Source organism: Eretmochelys imbricata, chromosome 23 (assembly GCF_965152235.1).
Source record: "Eretmochelys imbricata isolate rEreImb1 chromosome 23, rEreImb1.hap1, whole genome shotgun sequence".
Taxonomy (NCBI): Eukaryota; Metazoa; Chordata; order Testudines; family Cheloniidae; genus Eretmochelys; species Eretmochelys imbricata.
The window spans coordinates 3111106-3128697 of NC_135594.1; the positions used below are offsets into that span (position 1 = coordinate 3111106).

A 17592-nucleotide genomic window follows, 5' to 3' on the forward strand; every position below is an offset into this window, starting at 1 on the left:
GGAGGGCTGTTACAAATAGGGAACAAGAGGGGGACTGGGGGTCAAGGAATGGGATATGGGGCCTTTCCCCTTTAGGGGGCACTGGTTCGAATCCCGCCCCAGATCAGGGGGAACTGGTGAGCTCAGGAAGGTCAAGGAATGGGGTACAAGGCTTTTCCCCTCTAGGGGGTGCCACCTCCAATCCAGGCCCAGGTAGGGGGGACTGGCAGGCTTGGGGGAACAGGAAACGGGATAGGGGGCCTTCCCCCCAAGGGACTGGCTCTAATCTAACCTATATTAGCAAAGTCGATGACTATCCAACATCCAGTGATTCGTGTGGAGCAGGCTGCTAGGTTTGAGTCTCGTTCCCGGTGGAGCAGCCCCCCCAGCACCCCACACATCCCAGCAGGGAGGGCCAGGAGTAACCAGGACCCCAGAGACCGAGCCTGCTGGGCAACTGGCTGGGGGTAATGATTTGGGGGGGCAGACCTGTGCTGTACCTATGTGGGGGGTACACAGAGCCCCTCGTTCTCCAGGGCTGTTCGTGCAGCAGAACCCAAGTGCATGAAGAATGGGAGGCACAGGTGAAACGAGTTGTCCGGTCTCAGTTCAGCGACTGCAGCTTGGCGGCTTTAACAGACCACAGTCCCCGCCCCCAGATGTGCCGTTTGGATCCAAAGATGCGAACACAATAGACAGAGGGCTCTTCTGGGGAGAGCGCCCTGGCTGGCTAACCGCAGAGACAGGAAGCGGATGAGCGCAGAGGTACCAGCTGGCTCAGCCCAGGAAACGCAGCGGCTTGCTCGGCCCAGGCTGCTGCAACTCACTTCCAGCGAGCGGGGGCCTTGGCTTACCCCTCCCACCTGCCAGCTTTCCCCTTTCCACCATCTCCCAGTGGGGCACCCTGCCGACAGCCCCCTGTGCAGCTCCGAGCTGCACCCGTCCCAGGCGTGCAAAGCACACAGTGCCCACCTTGGCGCCTGTAGAGAGGATCTCGGTCAAGTGGCAAGGGGATGGCAGGCGGGAGGCTGAGAGGTGGGGCAGCGGGTTACAGAACCTTCTCCGGTTCAAATCCCACTCCGGGCTAGGAGGGACCAAACATTCTTACCCGAGGCCGTTTGGTCTCCCAAGTGGAGTGAGTTGGAAGGTCTCAGCCTTGGTCCTGGTGGAGGAACGTCTCCCTCCCGAAAGCTGCCCCCTTTGCTGACTGCCTCAGAGTGGTCACTGGGCAGCAGCTTCAGAGATGTTAAGGGCAGACCCGCTGTGGGCACGAAGCATCCCCTCCTGTAGCACCCAGGCCAGAGTTCGAGAGGGGAGGAAGGACAGTCGAAAGCCCCCAAGATGGGGAGTGGGAACAGCTGGGTTCCCACTCCTGTGTGAACCCACTCCTTATGCACAGAGGGAGCAGTTCCCCTCTTCCCCCACCCCCTCTAGAACACAGAGGAGCCCACCTAGCAAAGAGGGAAAGTATAGCTCGGTTTTCAAAAGGGCCCAAGCCTGCTTTTGAGAATTTCTTGAGCCCCTCCCCCAGGTTGGGTTGGCAGCGAGAGGGGCCGCAAACTCCAAGATCAAACCCCTACTTGAGAGCTGAGCCTGGAACCCAGGAGTCCTGACTTCTAGGTCCCTGCTCAGTAGGTCTGCAGGAAACAAGCGAGGCAGTGAAAAGCAGAAGGACCCGCTGTACAGAGAGGAGGTGGTTGGCTTAGTGGGTTAGGTGCGGGGGGGGGGGGGGGGAGGGGTGTCACATGTGTGCCCAGACGTTGGTGCAGCGAGCCGGCAATGAGATCAGCTGCCTCCAACACCTCCTGCGCCTGCTTCCACTCCCGAGTCACAGCCAAGCTTCGCCTCTCAAAAGAGGAACCGAAATGCTCAGTAAGACACCAGCCACTCAGTGCTTCCAACTGGCCCCCCGCAGCACGCTGTGAGAACCTCAGCCCCAGCTCAGCAAACCGAGCCAGAGAAGGGGGAGCCATACGGGGACAGAACGGCGCCCAGAGCCCACCTTTCAGGGGCCTGCTTGACCCCACAGCCCCTGTAGGTACCCAGGGGTCCCGTCATCTTAAAAAGAAGGGATGCTTAACCAACCATGCTTGCTCTGAAACCTTGGGCCTGGTTCACTGATGCTTTGCACCTGCTGCACCCTTGCAAAATCACCCCCATTCTGAGGCCGTCGTTTTGTACCCCCAACTCCACCCAGTGCCAACCCCTCCGCAAGGCATAGGACATTGGGCTCAGGCCTTCGTTTGAGAACCACAGAGCGCTGCTATGGCAGCGTTGGGCTTAGCTGTGACATGGCCCTTTTCAGCCCCCGGATCCCACCGTGCTTTACAAGAGACGGGTCACAACCCCCTTTTAAACAGGTGAAGAAACTCCGGCGGCGAGCGGGGAAAGCGGTCAAAGTGACAGAGCCGGAAACAGACCCTGAACTGCAGTGGCCCTGTCCAGAGCTCTAACCACTGTCCCATGCTGCCTTGTTAGAGACACTTGTGGGGAGGGAATAAAAAACCAGGCCCTTTTATAGAGGGAAATCTCTGCATGAAAGTGAGAAATAAAGCACAGGACGGCAGCCAATACGATTTTTAAAAAAGATTTTCATTTGCATAAAGATTAGAAAGAAAAAAAAACCCCTTAAAAAAAACCCCTCACACAGTTTGAATGTCATGAGCCCTTTGAAACACACTGCACTTGCAGCCTCTCCGGCTGCAGGGAGAAATTTACCAACGAAAAATGGGAAATGCTAAATCTTCCCAGGTTACATGTACAGTAGAGAATACTTCCCCTGTGTAGCATCTCCCCAAGTAGATTACAGCCCCCAGGGGTTTCCAGCACATCTTACAGCTGGCTCTTAAAGTACCTTCGTTTTCCTTGTCGCAACAGGGGCACTCCAGTAAAGGCACAAGAGTCTCCAATTCTCTCCCCTTCAGGAGGAAGGTTTTAGACAGCCCCACTTCACACAGGGAAGATAAACGCTCCACCAGCTCTGGATCAGAACCAAACCTGACGCAGGATTACGGAGGCGGCCACCCACCGCACAGCAGGATCAGCTCCCACACCAGCGTACGCTCTTGAGATGAACATCTGTGTAACGAGGAGACGCTTATTTCACAGCCCCAGCTCAGCCCGCTCCAGGGAGCGGAAACAGCCCTAGGACGCCCCCTTGCAGCAGCAGCTTCTGCTAAAGCCCTAGGGCCGGTGCGGCCCCCCCGCACAGCGAGGGTTGCGCCTCGGGAATGCAGGCTGGGAAAGCCAGCACGGACCGTTAACATGGCCGATCAGCTGAGTTTGGAGGAAGAGTACATGGGACTCATGCTCTGCAGCCACCCCTACGGTAGAAGCTGCTTGTGCCAGACGCACGCCCAGACTTAAGTGCTTTGGCCTGCTCACCCTGTACAAGATGCAGGAGCAGGGGGGTGGAAGGGGGGGAAAAAACCCGAGCCCGTTTCTATTTTCTGCAGGAAGAGGAGCCTGCCCAAAGAATCACAGCTGTCCCGCAGTAAACAATAAACAAGAGCCGCAGTCTCATCAATTCCAGCTTCATTTCAGCAGGGAGCAGGAGCAAACTGGGCCCCCTGTGCCAGAGGGGGAATTTTGGAAGGGGGTGGGGGGGAAGCAAAAGGAAAGAGACATGTACCAAACTGGAATGTTGGAGGAAATCTGCTCCTAAATCTGCCCATCACACACTCGCCTCTAGCCCTGTGATGGAACTGGCACTGCCCTGTGCCTCGCTTCTACCGCATCACGGGGTTTCTCGCCAGCCAAAACGTGCGTCAGATGGGGGGGGAATTGGCACACCTGCACCTTTAAGGGCTAGTCCACAGGGCGAATGCCCCCGCCAAGAAAGGTAATGCTGGAAGGCTTAAGGACAGAGGCAGCATCAGGACACCGGCTAGTCTCCCCTCGGAGTCAGGGCACGTCCTGCGCCCTGCTCCGCACGGCCGAGCCGGGTTCGAGCGAGAGGCAGGGACAAAGTTTACAAGGCCAAGCCCCGGGGAGAGGCAGCATTTGCAGAGTGGGTGGCACCGGGGCTGCCAGGAGCCAGCTTGCAACAAAAAGGGGCGTTGACTCCTCGGTAATTAGACACTCGGACACCTGAGGGGGGAAGGCACTGCCCCTTTTCCTAGTTATGATTCATTCTCTCCCAGGGGGGCACGCCCAGGGAGTAGTTTGGGAGCCCGGCTGCAGGGATGGGAGTGTGGGATTTCCCTCAAGCGTTGCCCCCAGGACTCAGAAATAAGGAGGGGATGTGAGGACATGGCTCTAGGGAGACTCCTTCCCAGACCAGTCCCTGCTCAAAGCCCCAGCAGCTGGATCCTGGCAGGATGGGACGGCACATCTTAGTGGATGTGTGTGGCAGGCGGAAAGGGTGGGGTGCGAACAGGCCTCGGGCGGGGCAGGCAGAGGCCAGGCAAAACTCATTCCAGCACTGGGTTCGGTTGGAGCAGCACCCACGCAGGGGAGGAAAAAGGGAGTTTAATCCACTCCCTCGTCTAGCAGGTTTCGCAAGGTGGCAGCTTTGCCTTGCCCGCCTCCCCGACGAGCGAGAAAAAGGCCCACGAACCAGGGGCTGGGCGCAAGCCGCCTGAAATCAGAGGGGGCAGGGGGCCCCAAGGGGGAAGCGCTGCGTGTGTGAGGGTTAAGAGGGAAGGGGAACAGCTCCAGTTTGGCATGGCCGCTTCGCACCCTCCCTCCAAGGAAGGAGGGGGCTCCCACCAAACGGTGCTACCCCCCCCCATTGCTCCTCCCCTTCCACCAGGATCATCAGCCTCTGCTGGATGCAGTTTCCTTGGCAACAGCCCCTGCCACCTTGTGGGCATTGGAGGAGGATGCTAAGAGGACAGAGCGGGGAGGAGCTGGGGGGCAGAGCCTGTCACCCCATAGGAAGAGGGGCCAGGCCAACAGCTGCAAGCCAGTGCCACTTCCACTCCTCCCAGCGGAAACTGGGAACAGGACTTTCCCTAGCCATGGGGCCCCCCCCAATGTGGTGGGGTCCTCTCTCTACACGCACTGGCCCCTCCTCCCTTTGCCCTGGGAATACCCCACCAATAGGAAGCGAAGTCATATCCCAGAGACTAAAGGGGTCCCTTCCCCCAAACATTCCCATCAGGACCCCCTTGCTTGGCTTCAGCAGATCCTTGGGGTATTGGCAGCCCATGCCTGGGCTGGTCACAGACTGGGAGGCCTCTATGGGCAGATGGCCTGGAGCCAATGCAGGGGGAAACCTGTACCCCAATTGATAAGCTGGGGGGGAGGAGATGGATGCGAGGCATTTACCAGGGAACCCCCTGCCCCGCCCCACCCAGGTCCCAGCCTGCAGCTCAGCAAAGGACAGAGCTTTGGAGGAAGGGAAGGGGTGCGGCCACACCCACAGGTTAACTACGATCCCAGCTGGGCCTGATCCAAGGCCCACTGACATCCCAGGAGATGGACACCCCCTGGATTTCCACCAGCCCCGTGGCCGCATTCCCCACGAACAGGAATGTAAGCCGGCAAGGACAGGTAGCCCCAGGATTCGGGGGAGAGCCACTCCTCTAAGGCGGCTCTGATGAATGGGCTCTTTGATTCCCCCCGCCCACGTGCTGGGGAAACTGGTTTGGGCGGAGACATGTGGGCATGTTTGCATCTCCCCAGGACACCAGCTCTCCTCCTGCCAGGGTAAGCTAGTCACCAAGGCGTGCACGGCCCAGTCCCCTCCCACACGTGGGACAGCCCTCACACCTCACCCGGGCTGGGTCAGTGGCAGAGAAGAACGGCAGGGCAGGGGGATAAATAAGGATCATCCGAGATTGAGTTTGATCAGGGCACGCAGCTGTCACTCCCAACAGGCAAGGACATTCTTATATTTGTGGATTATTGGGCAGCTGGACGGGGGACCCCCATAAGCTGCTCCCATGAACCTGCCACTCCAATGCAAAAATCTTAAGTGCCTAGTATGAGAGATCTCCAACACTCCCACCGCCCCCCAGTTGGTTCTGCAGACCACCAGGACATAAGGAACGGGATGGAGTCTGTGAACCACAGGTGAGAAGGGCTGCTCTTGAGGGCACCCCAATAGCACCAGATGATCTGCCCCTGTGAACATAGCTGCGGGGGAGGAGAAGGAGAGAGTCTACACCCATCCCCTGCTTCCCAAGTTAATTAAATAATAAAACTCTACAGGATTTACAATCAGAAACAAGAAAAAAACAACTGGCTTGCATTCAGATCTAAAGAGCCACCCCCCCCCCCGCCCAAGCCCGCAGCATTCACAACACCCCAGGCCCCCCCATTTTAGAGGGCGAGTGCCAAGGTACCATAGCAGGGATCCAATCCCACCCCACCAGCAATTCTGAGACAGAGAGAGAGAGAGAGAAACAGACAAGTGGGGGAGGATGGGGCTATGGGGTGGGGATGGGGAAATAAAGTTTCATTGGTTAGAGACTCGTGCGCGGGCTCGGGTACAAAAAGCCAGGATTAGGATTTGTAATTGGACGTCAGCCACATCAGACCTTCGCAAAGTCCTTCCCCGGACGTCGCGCACGAGGGCTGGACATACCAATTCCTGTCCCTAATACGCGTCAGTCCCAATTTCTCCTGGATTTCATGGGGCTTCATGGCATCGGGCAGGTCCTGCTTGTTGGCGAAGATGAGGATGATGGCGTCACGCATCTCCCGGTCGTTGATGATGCGGTGCAGCTCCTGCCGGCCTTCATCAATCCGGTCGCGATCGGCGCAGTCCACCACGAAGATGAGCCCCTGGGTACCTGTGTAGTAATGTCTCCAGAGGGGCCGGATCTTGTCCTGGCCCCCCACGTCCCAGACGTTGAACTTGACATTCTTGTAGGTCACCGTCTCCACGTTGAAGCCCACGGTGGGGATGGTGGTGACCGACTGGCCCAGCTTCAGCTTGTAAAGGATGGTGGTCTTGCCGGCTGCATCCAGCCCTAGCATCAGAATCCGCATCTCCTTATTGCCGAAAATCTTGGACAGCATTTTCCCCATGGCTGCAGGCAAGCAGCAAAGTCCATACAAGGCTGGAGAAGGAACACAGAGAGATGAAGTCAAGTGCAAGGCAAGGGCCTGTGATCTGCCTAGCCTTGGGCCCCCTTCCTGTACTCCACCCCACCCCAAGGCAGGTCACTGCAAGGCACCAGTATTCAGAGGGTGGATGGGCCGGGATGCAGGAGATCTGGGCTCATATCCCAGCCCTGCCACCAATTCCCACTTGAGCTCTCGAGGCCTCAGTCTTGCCCATCTGTAAAATGGGGAAAACACTGTCTCCCCACCCTTTGTCTGCTTAAATGGGAAGCTCCTTGGGGCAGAGGAAGAAGCAGGCCAACACGTCACAGCACCTAGGTGCTACTGGTAGCCATGAATCTAACACAGAAACCGAGGCCCTCCAAAGCATTCAGGCTCGGTCTAGCATAGCAATAATTTCGCCCACCTGGATCACAGAGGATCTCAAAGCTCTTTAACTCCTCCCCCATTTCACAGGTGGGCAAAACCAGAGGCAGAGAGGACATAGCAGGTCACACAACAATCAAGGTCTTGTTCCTACAGTCCCACCTCCCAGTCCCCTGTTCCAACCTCTAGCCCTCACTCCCCTCCCAAAGCTGGGAATAAAAACCAGGAGTCCTGACTCCCAATCCCTCCCCTCCTAGGAGCAGAACCCAGGAGTCCTGAGCCACCCCCATCCTCACCACCACTCCTCATAAGGAGCCAGATATTAACAGCAAACCAGGAATGGATCCCACACCTCTGAGGACAGAAGCAGACCTGTAACTAGTTTAGCCAAACGCAAAAGCTTGGGGAAATGTCACACCATTACTGAGGTCTCTGGCCCAGATCCTCAAGAGGAATTTAAGCACTTAGCTCACACTGAAATCAGCGGCGGTTTGGCCTTGCTGCAAAGAAGCCAGGATTACCCCAGAAGTACAGGCGGGGCAGCTCCTAACACCAGCTGTTCATTGCTACCCTAGCGGAAGGGGCCGGGAAGGGGCCAATTTCTCCACAAAGTCCCTGGGGAGCAGAGCCTCCCTCCCCCCATGGGATCGTGCTGAGCCAGCATCTGATTAGACAGAGAACAAGCCCAGAGCAGTCTTGAAGGTCAAACTCGAGGGAAAGTTTCCAGGAGATGGAAAATACCCATCATCTGGGCTGGGCTGCCTCGCCCCCAGGGCACAGCGGCTCCAGCCGGCATCTGCCCCCACTTTGTCCCACCCCGAACAGTTCTCCTCGTCTGTCTGTCCTTCCCAAGCTATGGGAGGTGAAAGACTCCTTTAGCCAAAAAGGAACCAGGGTAGGAAGGCAACAAACTCTGAGCCCAACTACGTCCAGAGCGTCAGAACACACAGTAGCAATCTCAGTGTCTCAAAATTCCACTGTGGGAATTGGCTCCTTGACGCCACACCAATCTGCACCCTTTTCGTTAAACTGGTTTAACGGGACACCCCCCTCCCCCTCACCTCCCATGTGGGCGACTCTCACGACACTTTAAGAGCATCTTATTTTGGTTTAGCGGGCCCCTGTCCCTTGTTTGCCTTGAACCGAAATCAGGCCATCAGAAATAGCTTTAGGCAAGCCCCTAACTAAGCTGTTACTCTGCACCTGAAATCCGAGCACCTGCCCAGGGGGCTGCACCCAATTTAACTAGCTTCGTGAAACCGAGGCAAGTTTGTTGAGGTTCCCCCAGCATGGCCCCTCCGAACCCCCTCCTCCCTGCATGGGGACCCGTAGGAACCCAGACAAGAAAGGCACCGAGTCCCTTTCCCGGCTTACTGTCGGTCGCCCCATCACAGAATCTCACCCATAAACGGCTCAAATTCCAGCCGAAAGCCAGTTAGGTTGTTTGTCCCCACAGCCCCTGCTGGGGTGCTCTTCCAAAGCACCCCCCTCACTCTGATTGGTAGAAACCTTCTGACTTCCAGCCTCGGATTTCCTCCCAGCCAGTTTATCCCCATTTGTTCTTGTACCAACTCTGTCCTTGAGCTTTATCTGCTCCGCTCCCCCCCGCCCCGACGTATTCCTGGCTCTGCCTCAGGCCTGCTGAGTTGCTGCCTCCTCTGTGCCTCAGTTTCCCCAGCTTGACATAGGGATAAAGATACCGTCCTCTTTCAGAAAGGGCTTTGAGATGGGCTGATGAAAAGCTCTAGATCGATAAAAGCTATAGATTATCATACCGGCACGTAGAACGCATGCCAGTCCCCTGAACAAAATAAGTCATACCAACCACAGGATGGGGGGGGGGGGGGAGGTGCAGCGTAACTGTGTCTACACTAGGACTTTTGCTGGTCTAAAAAAGTCCTACAAACCCCGCTAGCTGATCTTGCTGTACTGGCAAAAATCTCGAGCGCAGACCTGACCTTTGAGCCACAGAAATTGCTCAATGAGGGTCCAACTCTCCAGCAACTGTCCCACCCCCAGCATGGTACAGCAGAAGGGACCTGCTTTGCGAGCTCCAAAATGGCCCCCACAAGGAGCCAGAGGGAATCCCGACCCACCTGTCAAGCCAGACCCAACCCAGCTTTTATAGGTTCCCTGGCTCAAGCAAGCTCTTCCACCCTGCAAAGTGAGCTCAAAAGGCTGGCTGCCCAGTTCTGCACATGTGGCTTCCCCCCCCACCCCAGAAGCTTCTGTCCCCATCAAGCGGGACAGCTGGGCCGAGGGTTGGAGGAAGACTGGATTTAATTTTTTTTAAACCTCCAGTAAGACACTGGAGAGAATGGGGACAGGTGCGCCGTGCTGCCGGCAAACTCAGACAAACCACTGATTCTAGCAAGAGTCTCTCTGGGACCACATTTTAATCCCAGGCCAAGGAAAGAGACTCAGGACCCCCCCCCGCCCCCCGAATTTGGTTGGGAAAAGGAAAAAAAACATATCCCCTCCCCAATCAGCAGAGCAGCTGGTTGCTACCGGCACCCAAGTCAGCACTGGAAGAAAAAAAAATCGACCACTTCCCCTTTCTTCCTGCCCCCACCCGCAGCAAGCAAGGTTGGGTTTTTTCCGGGGGTGGGGTGGGGCGGGGGGGTGCATGTGCTGCTGTTTCCGGACAGGGAGTCGTTTCTAGGGCTCTTCCTGGCCGTTTTAATTCAAACCCCGCAGATCCACCCAAGCAGTTTCAACCCTTGGGCGCACACACGCCTGTTCCTCCTCCTCCGGGATGCGCTGGGAAAATATTTCACACCAAGGGGGGGGAGGGGGGGCAGAAGAAGAGACCAGGACACCCCTTTAATCGGATCACTTCCCCCTCCCCTTCCAAACTTGAATTTAACCCCCCCCCCAGCCCCTCCCCAGCTCCACCCGTGAGAAGTTTCAAGCCTTCCCCCGTCAGACTGGAGTTCAAATCCTCCCCTCTCCCCCGACCACATGCGCCCATCAGAAGTTCACACTCGCCTCCACACCCCCCCGCCTCACCCCTTAATGTGTGTGGGGGGGTATTTTCAAAGCAAGAAGCCGGCGGGGGGGGGGGGAAGAGAAAGGAAACCCTTTAATTTGATCGTTTTCTCTCCCCCCCCATTCGAGGGCTGGTATTTAGGTTTTCACTGAGCGATCAATGCATATCCCCCCCCGCCCCCCCATTGCACTGTATATGGGGGGGCCGGGGGTCCACCCCCTCGGTACGCGAAGCGGAAGGGGGTTTCCAGGGAGTACCCCCGGCTCCAAGCCCCACTCCGGTTCCCGGCCGCGCCCAGCCCCACTCACCCGAGCGGGGCGGAGGTCAGCGGCACCCCAGCGGCTCCCCGCGGCGGGCTCCGCCGCGCCCCGGCGTCGTGGCCGCTTCCAACTTCCGAACGCGATGTAACAATTTTCAGCGTCTCGACGTTCCAAAGGGGGGCTGCCCGGCCGCGGCCGCCCGCGGGCTGCTCGGCATCGCCCCGGCCCCGAGGCGCGGCGGATCCGGGGGGGCGGGGGGCGCGCTGCAGGGAGGCCCCGGCTGCAGGATCCACCGGCCGGCGTGTGGCCCCGCTCCGGCTCCGGCCCTGGCCCGCCTGCCTCCAGCCGGCGCCGCGCTCTGCCCGCCTGGGCGTCCCGGAATGGAAAGGGCGCGGACTGGGGAAGGGGGGGCGCCCCGCCCTTTTGACAGCCGTGCGCATGCTCCGGAGCTCTTAAAGGGACCCGACCTCTTTCCCCCCCCCCCTTCCCGCTGTTTCCACCCAGACGAGGGTGGTTAATGGGGGGGGGGTTTCTGGTCAGTTTTCCTGTAGAGAACGGGGAGCATCGGGGATTTGCTGGGCTGCTAAGTGAATACGTGTGTATGTCTGTGTGTGTAGGGCTGCTGGGTGAATACACGAGTGTGTGTGTGTGTGTAAGGCTGCTGTGTGACATGACGTGTGTGTGGCAATGAGCTGAAGCCAATAAGCAATTGATTAAGACTCCGAGCAGCTCATGGGGCCCTGATTTTGTTGTACCCCCAAACCACCCATCTTACTGACCATGGCCATTGCAAGGAGAGTCTTGGCATGTGTTAGGCTGGGATATTGTTTGGTTTGTGGCAATTATGCAGTGAGTATTTTTAGGGGATTGGTGAGGGATTGGGGGAAGCCCAAACCATCCCTGCTCAGCCCCCACCCCTCCGGGGTAGCCCCCCCGCGTGTGTGTTGCATTGTCCTTTAAGCTGTATTTCCCTTGATTAAAAAGAACGACCGAAAGAAAGAAAGGACCCATGAGAGGCTGGGGCTTTGCATGAATGAAAGTCGAATGTGACATGCAGAAGGACTAGTTACACACCAGGGTGGGGCTCAGGCTCCAGCCACTTACAGAGCAAGTGTGTGACACGAACATTGAGACTCGTCATACACCAGAGGTAGGGTGAGGGGGTGAGTCAGCTACAAGCCAGCTACCCTGTGACGGGTGTGTGACTCCAGCCTTTGGACGAGTTATACACTAGGGACAGGGTGTGTCGTGTGTGACACTAGCATTTGGAATAGTTCTCTGCTGGCAGCGGGACTGGCTCTTGAACTAGCTGCAGACTCTTGGTCGAGTTACTTGTGCATGACACTAGTGCTTGGGCGGTGCACTGAATTGCCTGGTGCCTCAATTTCCCCACTTGTAAGATAAGGATAGTGATTCTTCCTTTACCTCATTTCTCTAGGCTGTAAAATGTTGGGGGCAAAGATTGTTTCTCACGATGAGTCTGTGCAGCATCCGGCACAATGGGGCCCTGATCTTGGTCGGGGTCTGTGCAGCGCCCGGCACGATCGGGCTCTGATCTCAGTTGGGCCTGTCTCTGAGTTCTATGATAATAACAACACAGGTAACAAGACAACTCTGAAGAGAAACTCAGATTCTCAAGGTGGGGGCAGGGGTGTGGGAGCAGGAGGATTCCCCTCCACATGCCCCCCTCTCAGTTTCTCACACACACATGCACTGAGCTGGGGAGCTTGAAAGCAAATTCTCCAAGCCATGAGGCTGCAGTAACCAAAGGGCTGTTCGCGGAGGGTGGGGTGGCGAGGAGAAAAGGGAAGTAGAAGAGGCAGGTGCCGGTCTTGCATTTACACATATTTCCTTCCACCACGCCCCAAACAAAACCGAGACGATCTTGCTGATGTCACTTCATTTTGCATCCGGAGGAAAGGCGGGGGGGAAGGTCCAATAAGACCAGCCAAGTGAGCTGAAGATTGTTTTAAAACTAAAAGGAGATAAGACCATGCACTAGGTACTGCACCTGGGTGCCAGGATAAGATAGACTAGATAGATGATTAGATTAGATAGAGGGGGTGTGTGGGGACAGATAGGTAGAGGGGGTGGATGGGGATGGATAGATAGATATAGATGATGGAGTATATGGGGATAGATAGATAGATAAGCTCCAGATGTACATGGGGATAGACAGCCTCAGCCGTATCATCCTTATATGCAATGGCTGGGAGTTGAAGCCAGACAAATTCAGACTGGAAGGAAGGCACGTGCACCGTTTTAACGGTGAGAGTAATTGACCATTGCAACAATTGACCAAGGGGCCTGGTGGATTTTCCCTCACTGGCTGTTTTTCAATCAAGCTGGGATGTTTTTCTAACAGATCTGCTCTAGGAATTATTCAGGGGCAGGTCTCTGGCCAGTGCTGTTCCGGACTTGGAACCTACGAATCTGTGATGGATTCTGCTTGTCCATTGCACCGTGAAGTCCGTATGTAATTGGCTTATTCACCATTCCATTTGGAGGCCTCCTCCCGTCAGCACCCCTCCCTGGGCCCAGAACGAGCCAGACTTGTTTTTACTCTCCTGCCACTTCAGATTGGTCAACCAGAGGTTGGCAGCTGGATTAGAGGAAGGCATCCAGCTGGTTGGTCTCTCTTCCGGGAGATCCAGCGCTCCTGCTGTTCAGGGCCAGCAAGTTAACTAGCCTCTGCGCTGAGTTGTATGATGTCACTCCCACGACATACCATTGAGGATCTGGGCCAAGCTAGGTATAGCTTAGTCCCCGTCTCACTCGGGAATAGGTAGGCCAGCAGAGAGCATGTATAACGCTGGCTTGCAATGAATGGGAATTAAATACCCACACACCTTTAAAAATCTGGCCCTATGTTCACACGCAGGGGAGTTGTGTCATGACTTTCTAGTGTAGACAAGACCTTCTATTGGAAGCGCTTTGGGGCGGGGGCCAACTCTTTGTTCTGTGTTTGTGCAGTGCCAGAAGGGCCTGACCCATGACTGGGACACCTGGGTGCTACCGTATTACCCATAATAGCAATAAAAACATACCATACTTGGTACAATGGGGGCCTGGGCCATGAGCAGGGCTCTTAGGCACTGCCATAATACACCTAATAAATGACAATAGTAACTATAAGATTTGTTCAGGTTATGAAATCCCAGCAGCTGAGATCTCACTCTGGTAACTGACGAGGCACATTCCTCCTGGGATTTGCGGGCTAGGGCAGTGGGAGTGGGGAGCGGCAGGCTGGAGGGATCCCGAGATAACCCCGCTGGGCTCAGTCCCTCCCTTTGTACCTGGGTCTGCGGCTCAGTGTAAAAGGGGCAGCATTGATAAGGGTGCTGCGACCATGGGTTGATCCAGCCGGGCCAGCGTATGTGAACGGGAGGTCAGGCTCCTGCTCTCTGCTAGTTCCCCTGAAGTAACAATCCCCCACCCCCTGGGCCAGGAATAGAACCCAGGAGTCCTGGTTCCCAGCCCCGCCCTGCTCGAACCACTACATCCCACTCCTTTTCCTGAGCAAGCTTTACAAAATAAAAGACACGAACAGGCTGAACTGGAAAGTTTCTCTCCAAGTGGGGACAACAAATAACATTTTTGTAGAACACAACTGGTGCCCGTGTGAAGGAAACAGCTCAGCTCCTTGGCTAGGCAAGCCTTGGGGACGTGGAATAGCCATTATGCGGGGCCCTGGGGTTTGCCTTCCCCGTTAGCAGAGGGTCACTGCGCCCACCCCCACACATACACGCCTCAGACCTCGCACGCACACTCCAAGTCCCACCATGCGTCACCCCGTCGCCATGCGACTCTGTCTCACACATACATCACACACACACACACAGACTTACCATGCACCACACACGCACTCACATGTACCATGCAACACACACCCGCACCAGCTGTGCATAACACACATGCCCACACACCCGCCATGCATCTCTCTCTCTTACACATGCTCATACACGCACACAACCCTGCCATGCAAATGTGTGTATAACTTTTTACCCTCCCCTGCTCACTGTGGCTCGGCTCCTCATCACCTGTCTCTCTGGCTGCAGCAGGCGTCGCCAGGCAGCACCGTCACACACGCGCTGACCGAGTCTTTACTTAGCAGTTGGGCAGATGTTTCATCTCTGAACAAACACTGCGGCTGGGATGAATGTAGCTGGTGCCGCCTGGTTGTGGGGGGAGCTGTTGCAAGCAGCAGGGGCCTTTCCATTCTGCTTTCCTCCATTTTTGATGCAAAGTCGCCCCCTGGGAATGGCGCACAGATGTCGGGCTCCGATCCCTGCCGGAGGGGACTGGGCGCGTGTCGTTTGCGACCGCCTCTGCTCCAGGACTGGTGCATACAGTGTCAATGAACAAACGGCATTAAGAAAGTACCCAGGCAGCACGGCATTTTTCTCTCCTTCCTCAGGACCTGCCAAGCCCTGAAATCGGTGATTGTGCAGCGGGGGTGGGTGGGTGCAGAACTGCTCTGCTGTGTGTCCTAGACCCCTACATTGCTTACAGCTGAGGGTGATCCCCTTTAGCGCTAGGCCCGTGTTTAGGCCCGAGAGGGGCTAAGCCACTGCTGCTGCGAGGTAGCAAAGCACCAGCTGGTTACAGCTTTGCTGGCTGCTCACGCGGCTCTTGGTGCTGTACGGGACTCAGAGGGAGCCACAACCCCCTGCCCCTCCAATCTGCAGATTGCAACCCCCCCCATGGCTGTACTGAGATCTCCCCCTGCCACCCCTGAACTCAGCCTAGTGTGGGAAGGAGTGCTGGGAACTGGGTCCCCCTTTAGGAGGGGAACGTGGCAGGGCTGCCAGGACCTAGGGCCCAGCTGGGGGTGCTGGGCAAATGCCCCTCCCTATGTCATTGATGCTGGCAGCCCTCACTTTCCAGCCCCTCTGCCTACCAGCACATCCCAACCTCGCCCCAGGTTAAGTAGCTGCCCTTTAAAAACTACCCAGCTGGACACCATCAGGCGGCAGCAATGGGGTTAATGAGGCAACTTTCAACACACACAATTCCCGCCCCCCCCCCCAACTCCCGGCCCCAAGGAATCCTCTGTGGAAATGCTGGCAAGGAAGCTCCAGCAATGAGAGCTGCTTTGGAGTAAGTGAGAGAGGAGGGTTTAGTGGTTAGAGCAGGGGGCTGGGAGCCAGGACTCCTGGGTTCTAACCTCAGCTCTGGGAGGGGAGTAGGGTCTAGTGGTTAGAGCAGGGGGCTGGGAGCCAGGACTCCTGGGTTCTAACCCCAGCTCTGGGAGGGGAGTAGGGTCTAGTGGTTAGAGCAGGGGGCTGGGAGCCAGGACTCCTGGGTTCTAACCCCAGCTCTGGGAGGGGAGTAGGGTCTAGTGGTTAGAGCAGGGGGCTGGGAGCCAGGACTCCTGGGTTCTAACCCCAGCTCTGGGAGGGGAGTAGGGTCTAGTGGTTAGAGCAGGGGGCTGGGAGCCAGGACTCCTGGGTTCTAACCCCAGCTCTGGGAGGGGAGTAGGGTCTAGTGGTTAGAGCAGGGGGCTGGGAGCCAGGACTCCTGGGTTCTAACCCCAGCTCTGGGAGGGGAGTAGGGTCTAGTGGTTAGAGCAGGGGGCTGGGAGCCAGGACTCCTGGGTTCTAACCCCAGCTCCGGGAGGGGAGTAGGATCTAGTGGTTAGAGCGGGGGCGGGGGGGCTGGGAACCAGGACTCCTGGGTTCTATTTCCAGTCCTAGTCAGAGGCGTGCATAAGCAGGTACAGCGCTACGCTGTTGAAAGTGGCAGAGCAGGTGTTTTATTTGGGGCCGGGGGCCTGGGAGCGCCCGGGGCGGGGGCGGGTGACGAGGCCAAAAGAAGATTTTTGCAGCGGCTCTTAGGGTAAAACGTCCCCGCCTTGTTAAGGCGCCGCGGGCTCGGTTAATACCGGAGTCAGACAGCAGAGGGCGCCCTTCTCCTGGGAATGAGAGGCCTAGGCAGGCTGTATATGGCAATTCAGGACCAGCTGGCAGGCCCCGGAGTTGTTTGGCAAACACAGAGAATAGAGGGCAAGGGGCCCTGGCTGCGGGTCGGGAGTGAGGGGCACCGGCAGAGGTTGGGGCGGGGGGAGCCCAGGGCTGGGCTAGCAGGGGGCTGCAGGTCAAGAGTGGGGGGCACCGGCAGAGCTGGACGGGGTAAGGGGGTGGGTGAAGACCTGGAATAGCACGACTGGCCGCAAGCCAGGACTCGGAGAGCTTAAGGCCATAAGGGACCATCCAGTCTGACTCCCCCCCGCCCTGACCTGGGAGCAGAGAGCTGGAAATGGGGGTCCCTCAGAGACCAGAGCAGCCCAGCCCAGGCTGCCCTCCAAGCAGAGGGAGACTGGGGGAGGGTGACACACCCCATGTCTCAGCCCAGAGCAGGTGCCCGCAGCCCCCTCAGCCACCACTCCCCACGCCCCGCTCTGCCTGAGAAACATGTGCTCTAGGTGTGGGGATTCAGGAACCCCAGCATCTCCCCCGGCAGCCTAGAGAGGGGCAGGGCAGGCCCGGGACACCTGCACGCATCCCCTGTGCTGAAAGCAACGCAGCCACCCAGTGCTGCGTCTCCGCTCCAAGGACAACCCCGAGCTGGCTGGTGGCTTAGGGGGCACAGCACGGCCAGGAACAGGGCAGCAGCGTGGGACTCTGCAATTCATCAGAGGTGCAGGAAACAGGATTTGGAAGCAGGCCGCCACCGGCTGCAGCAGGGGCCAAGGGCACCACAGAGCTGTAGTTAGCCCTCCCAAGGGCTCTGTCGGGCTGGGGGCCCTCTGAAGCCATCAGAGACTGGGCTCCTACAGCTTCTGGATTGGCAGAGCTCAGCTCCGGGCCTGGAACCGGTTGTGGGACCCCCCCACCATTGGAGGTTGCTAAGAACAGGTTGGACAAACCTGGGTCAGAGCTGGGTTAGGGTTACGTGGTCCTGCCTCGGCGCCAGGGGCTGGGCTCAGACACCTCCCGAGGTTCCTTCCAGCCTGATGCATCTCTCTTTTACGCAAGAGATCAT

At 57.3% G+C, this 17592-nt stretch overlaps 1 protein-coding gene across 2 annotated transcripts; it reads right to left on the reverse strand.

The window, feature by feature from the left end:
* Window positions 1-2550: 2550 nt before the first annotated feature.
* Window positions 2551-10968, reverse strand: LOC144278900 (ADP-ribosylation factor 6-like). 2 transcript variants are annotated; one of them, XM_077840270.1, is made up of 3 exons: window positions 10657-10968; window positions 6512-6989; window positions 2551-3057 (listed from the first exon to the last, which is right to left on the reverse strand). In XM_077840270.1, coding segments are annotated over exons 2-3 (447 nt in total). In that variant the 5' UTR covers window positions 6958-6989; window positions 10657-10968; the 3' UTR covers window positions 2551-3056. The 2 variants fall into 2 exon arrangements, with proteins under 2 accessions (XP_077696396.1, XP_077696395.1); XM_077840269.1 differs by lacking the exon at window positions 2551-3057 and having other exon boundaries at window positions 6217-6989; window positions 10657-10966.
* Window positions 10969-17592: the final 6624 nt, after the last annotated feature.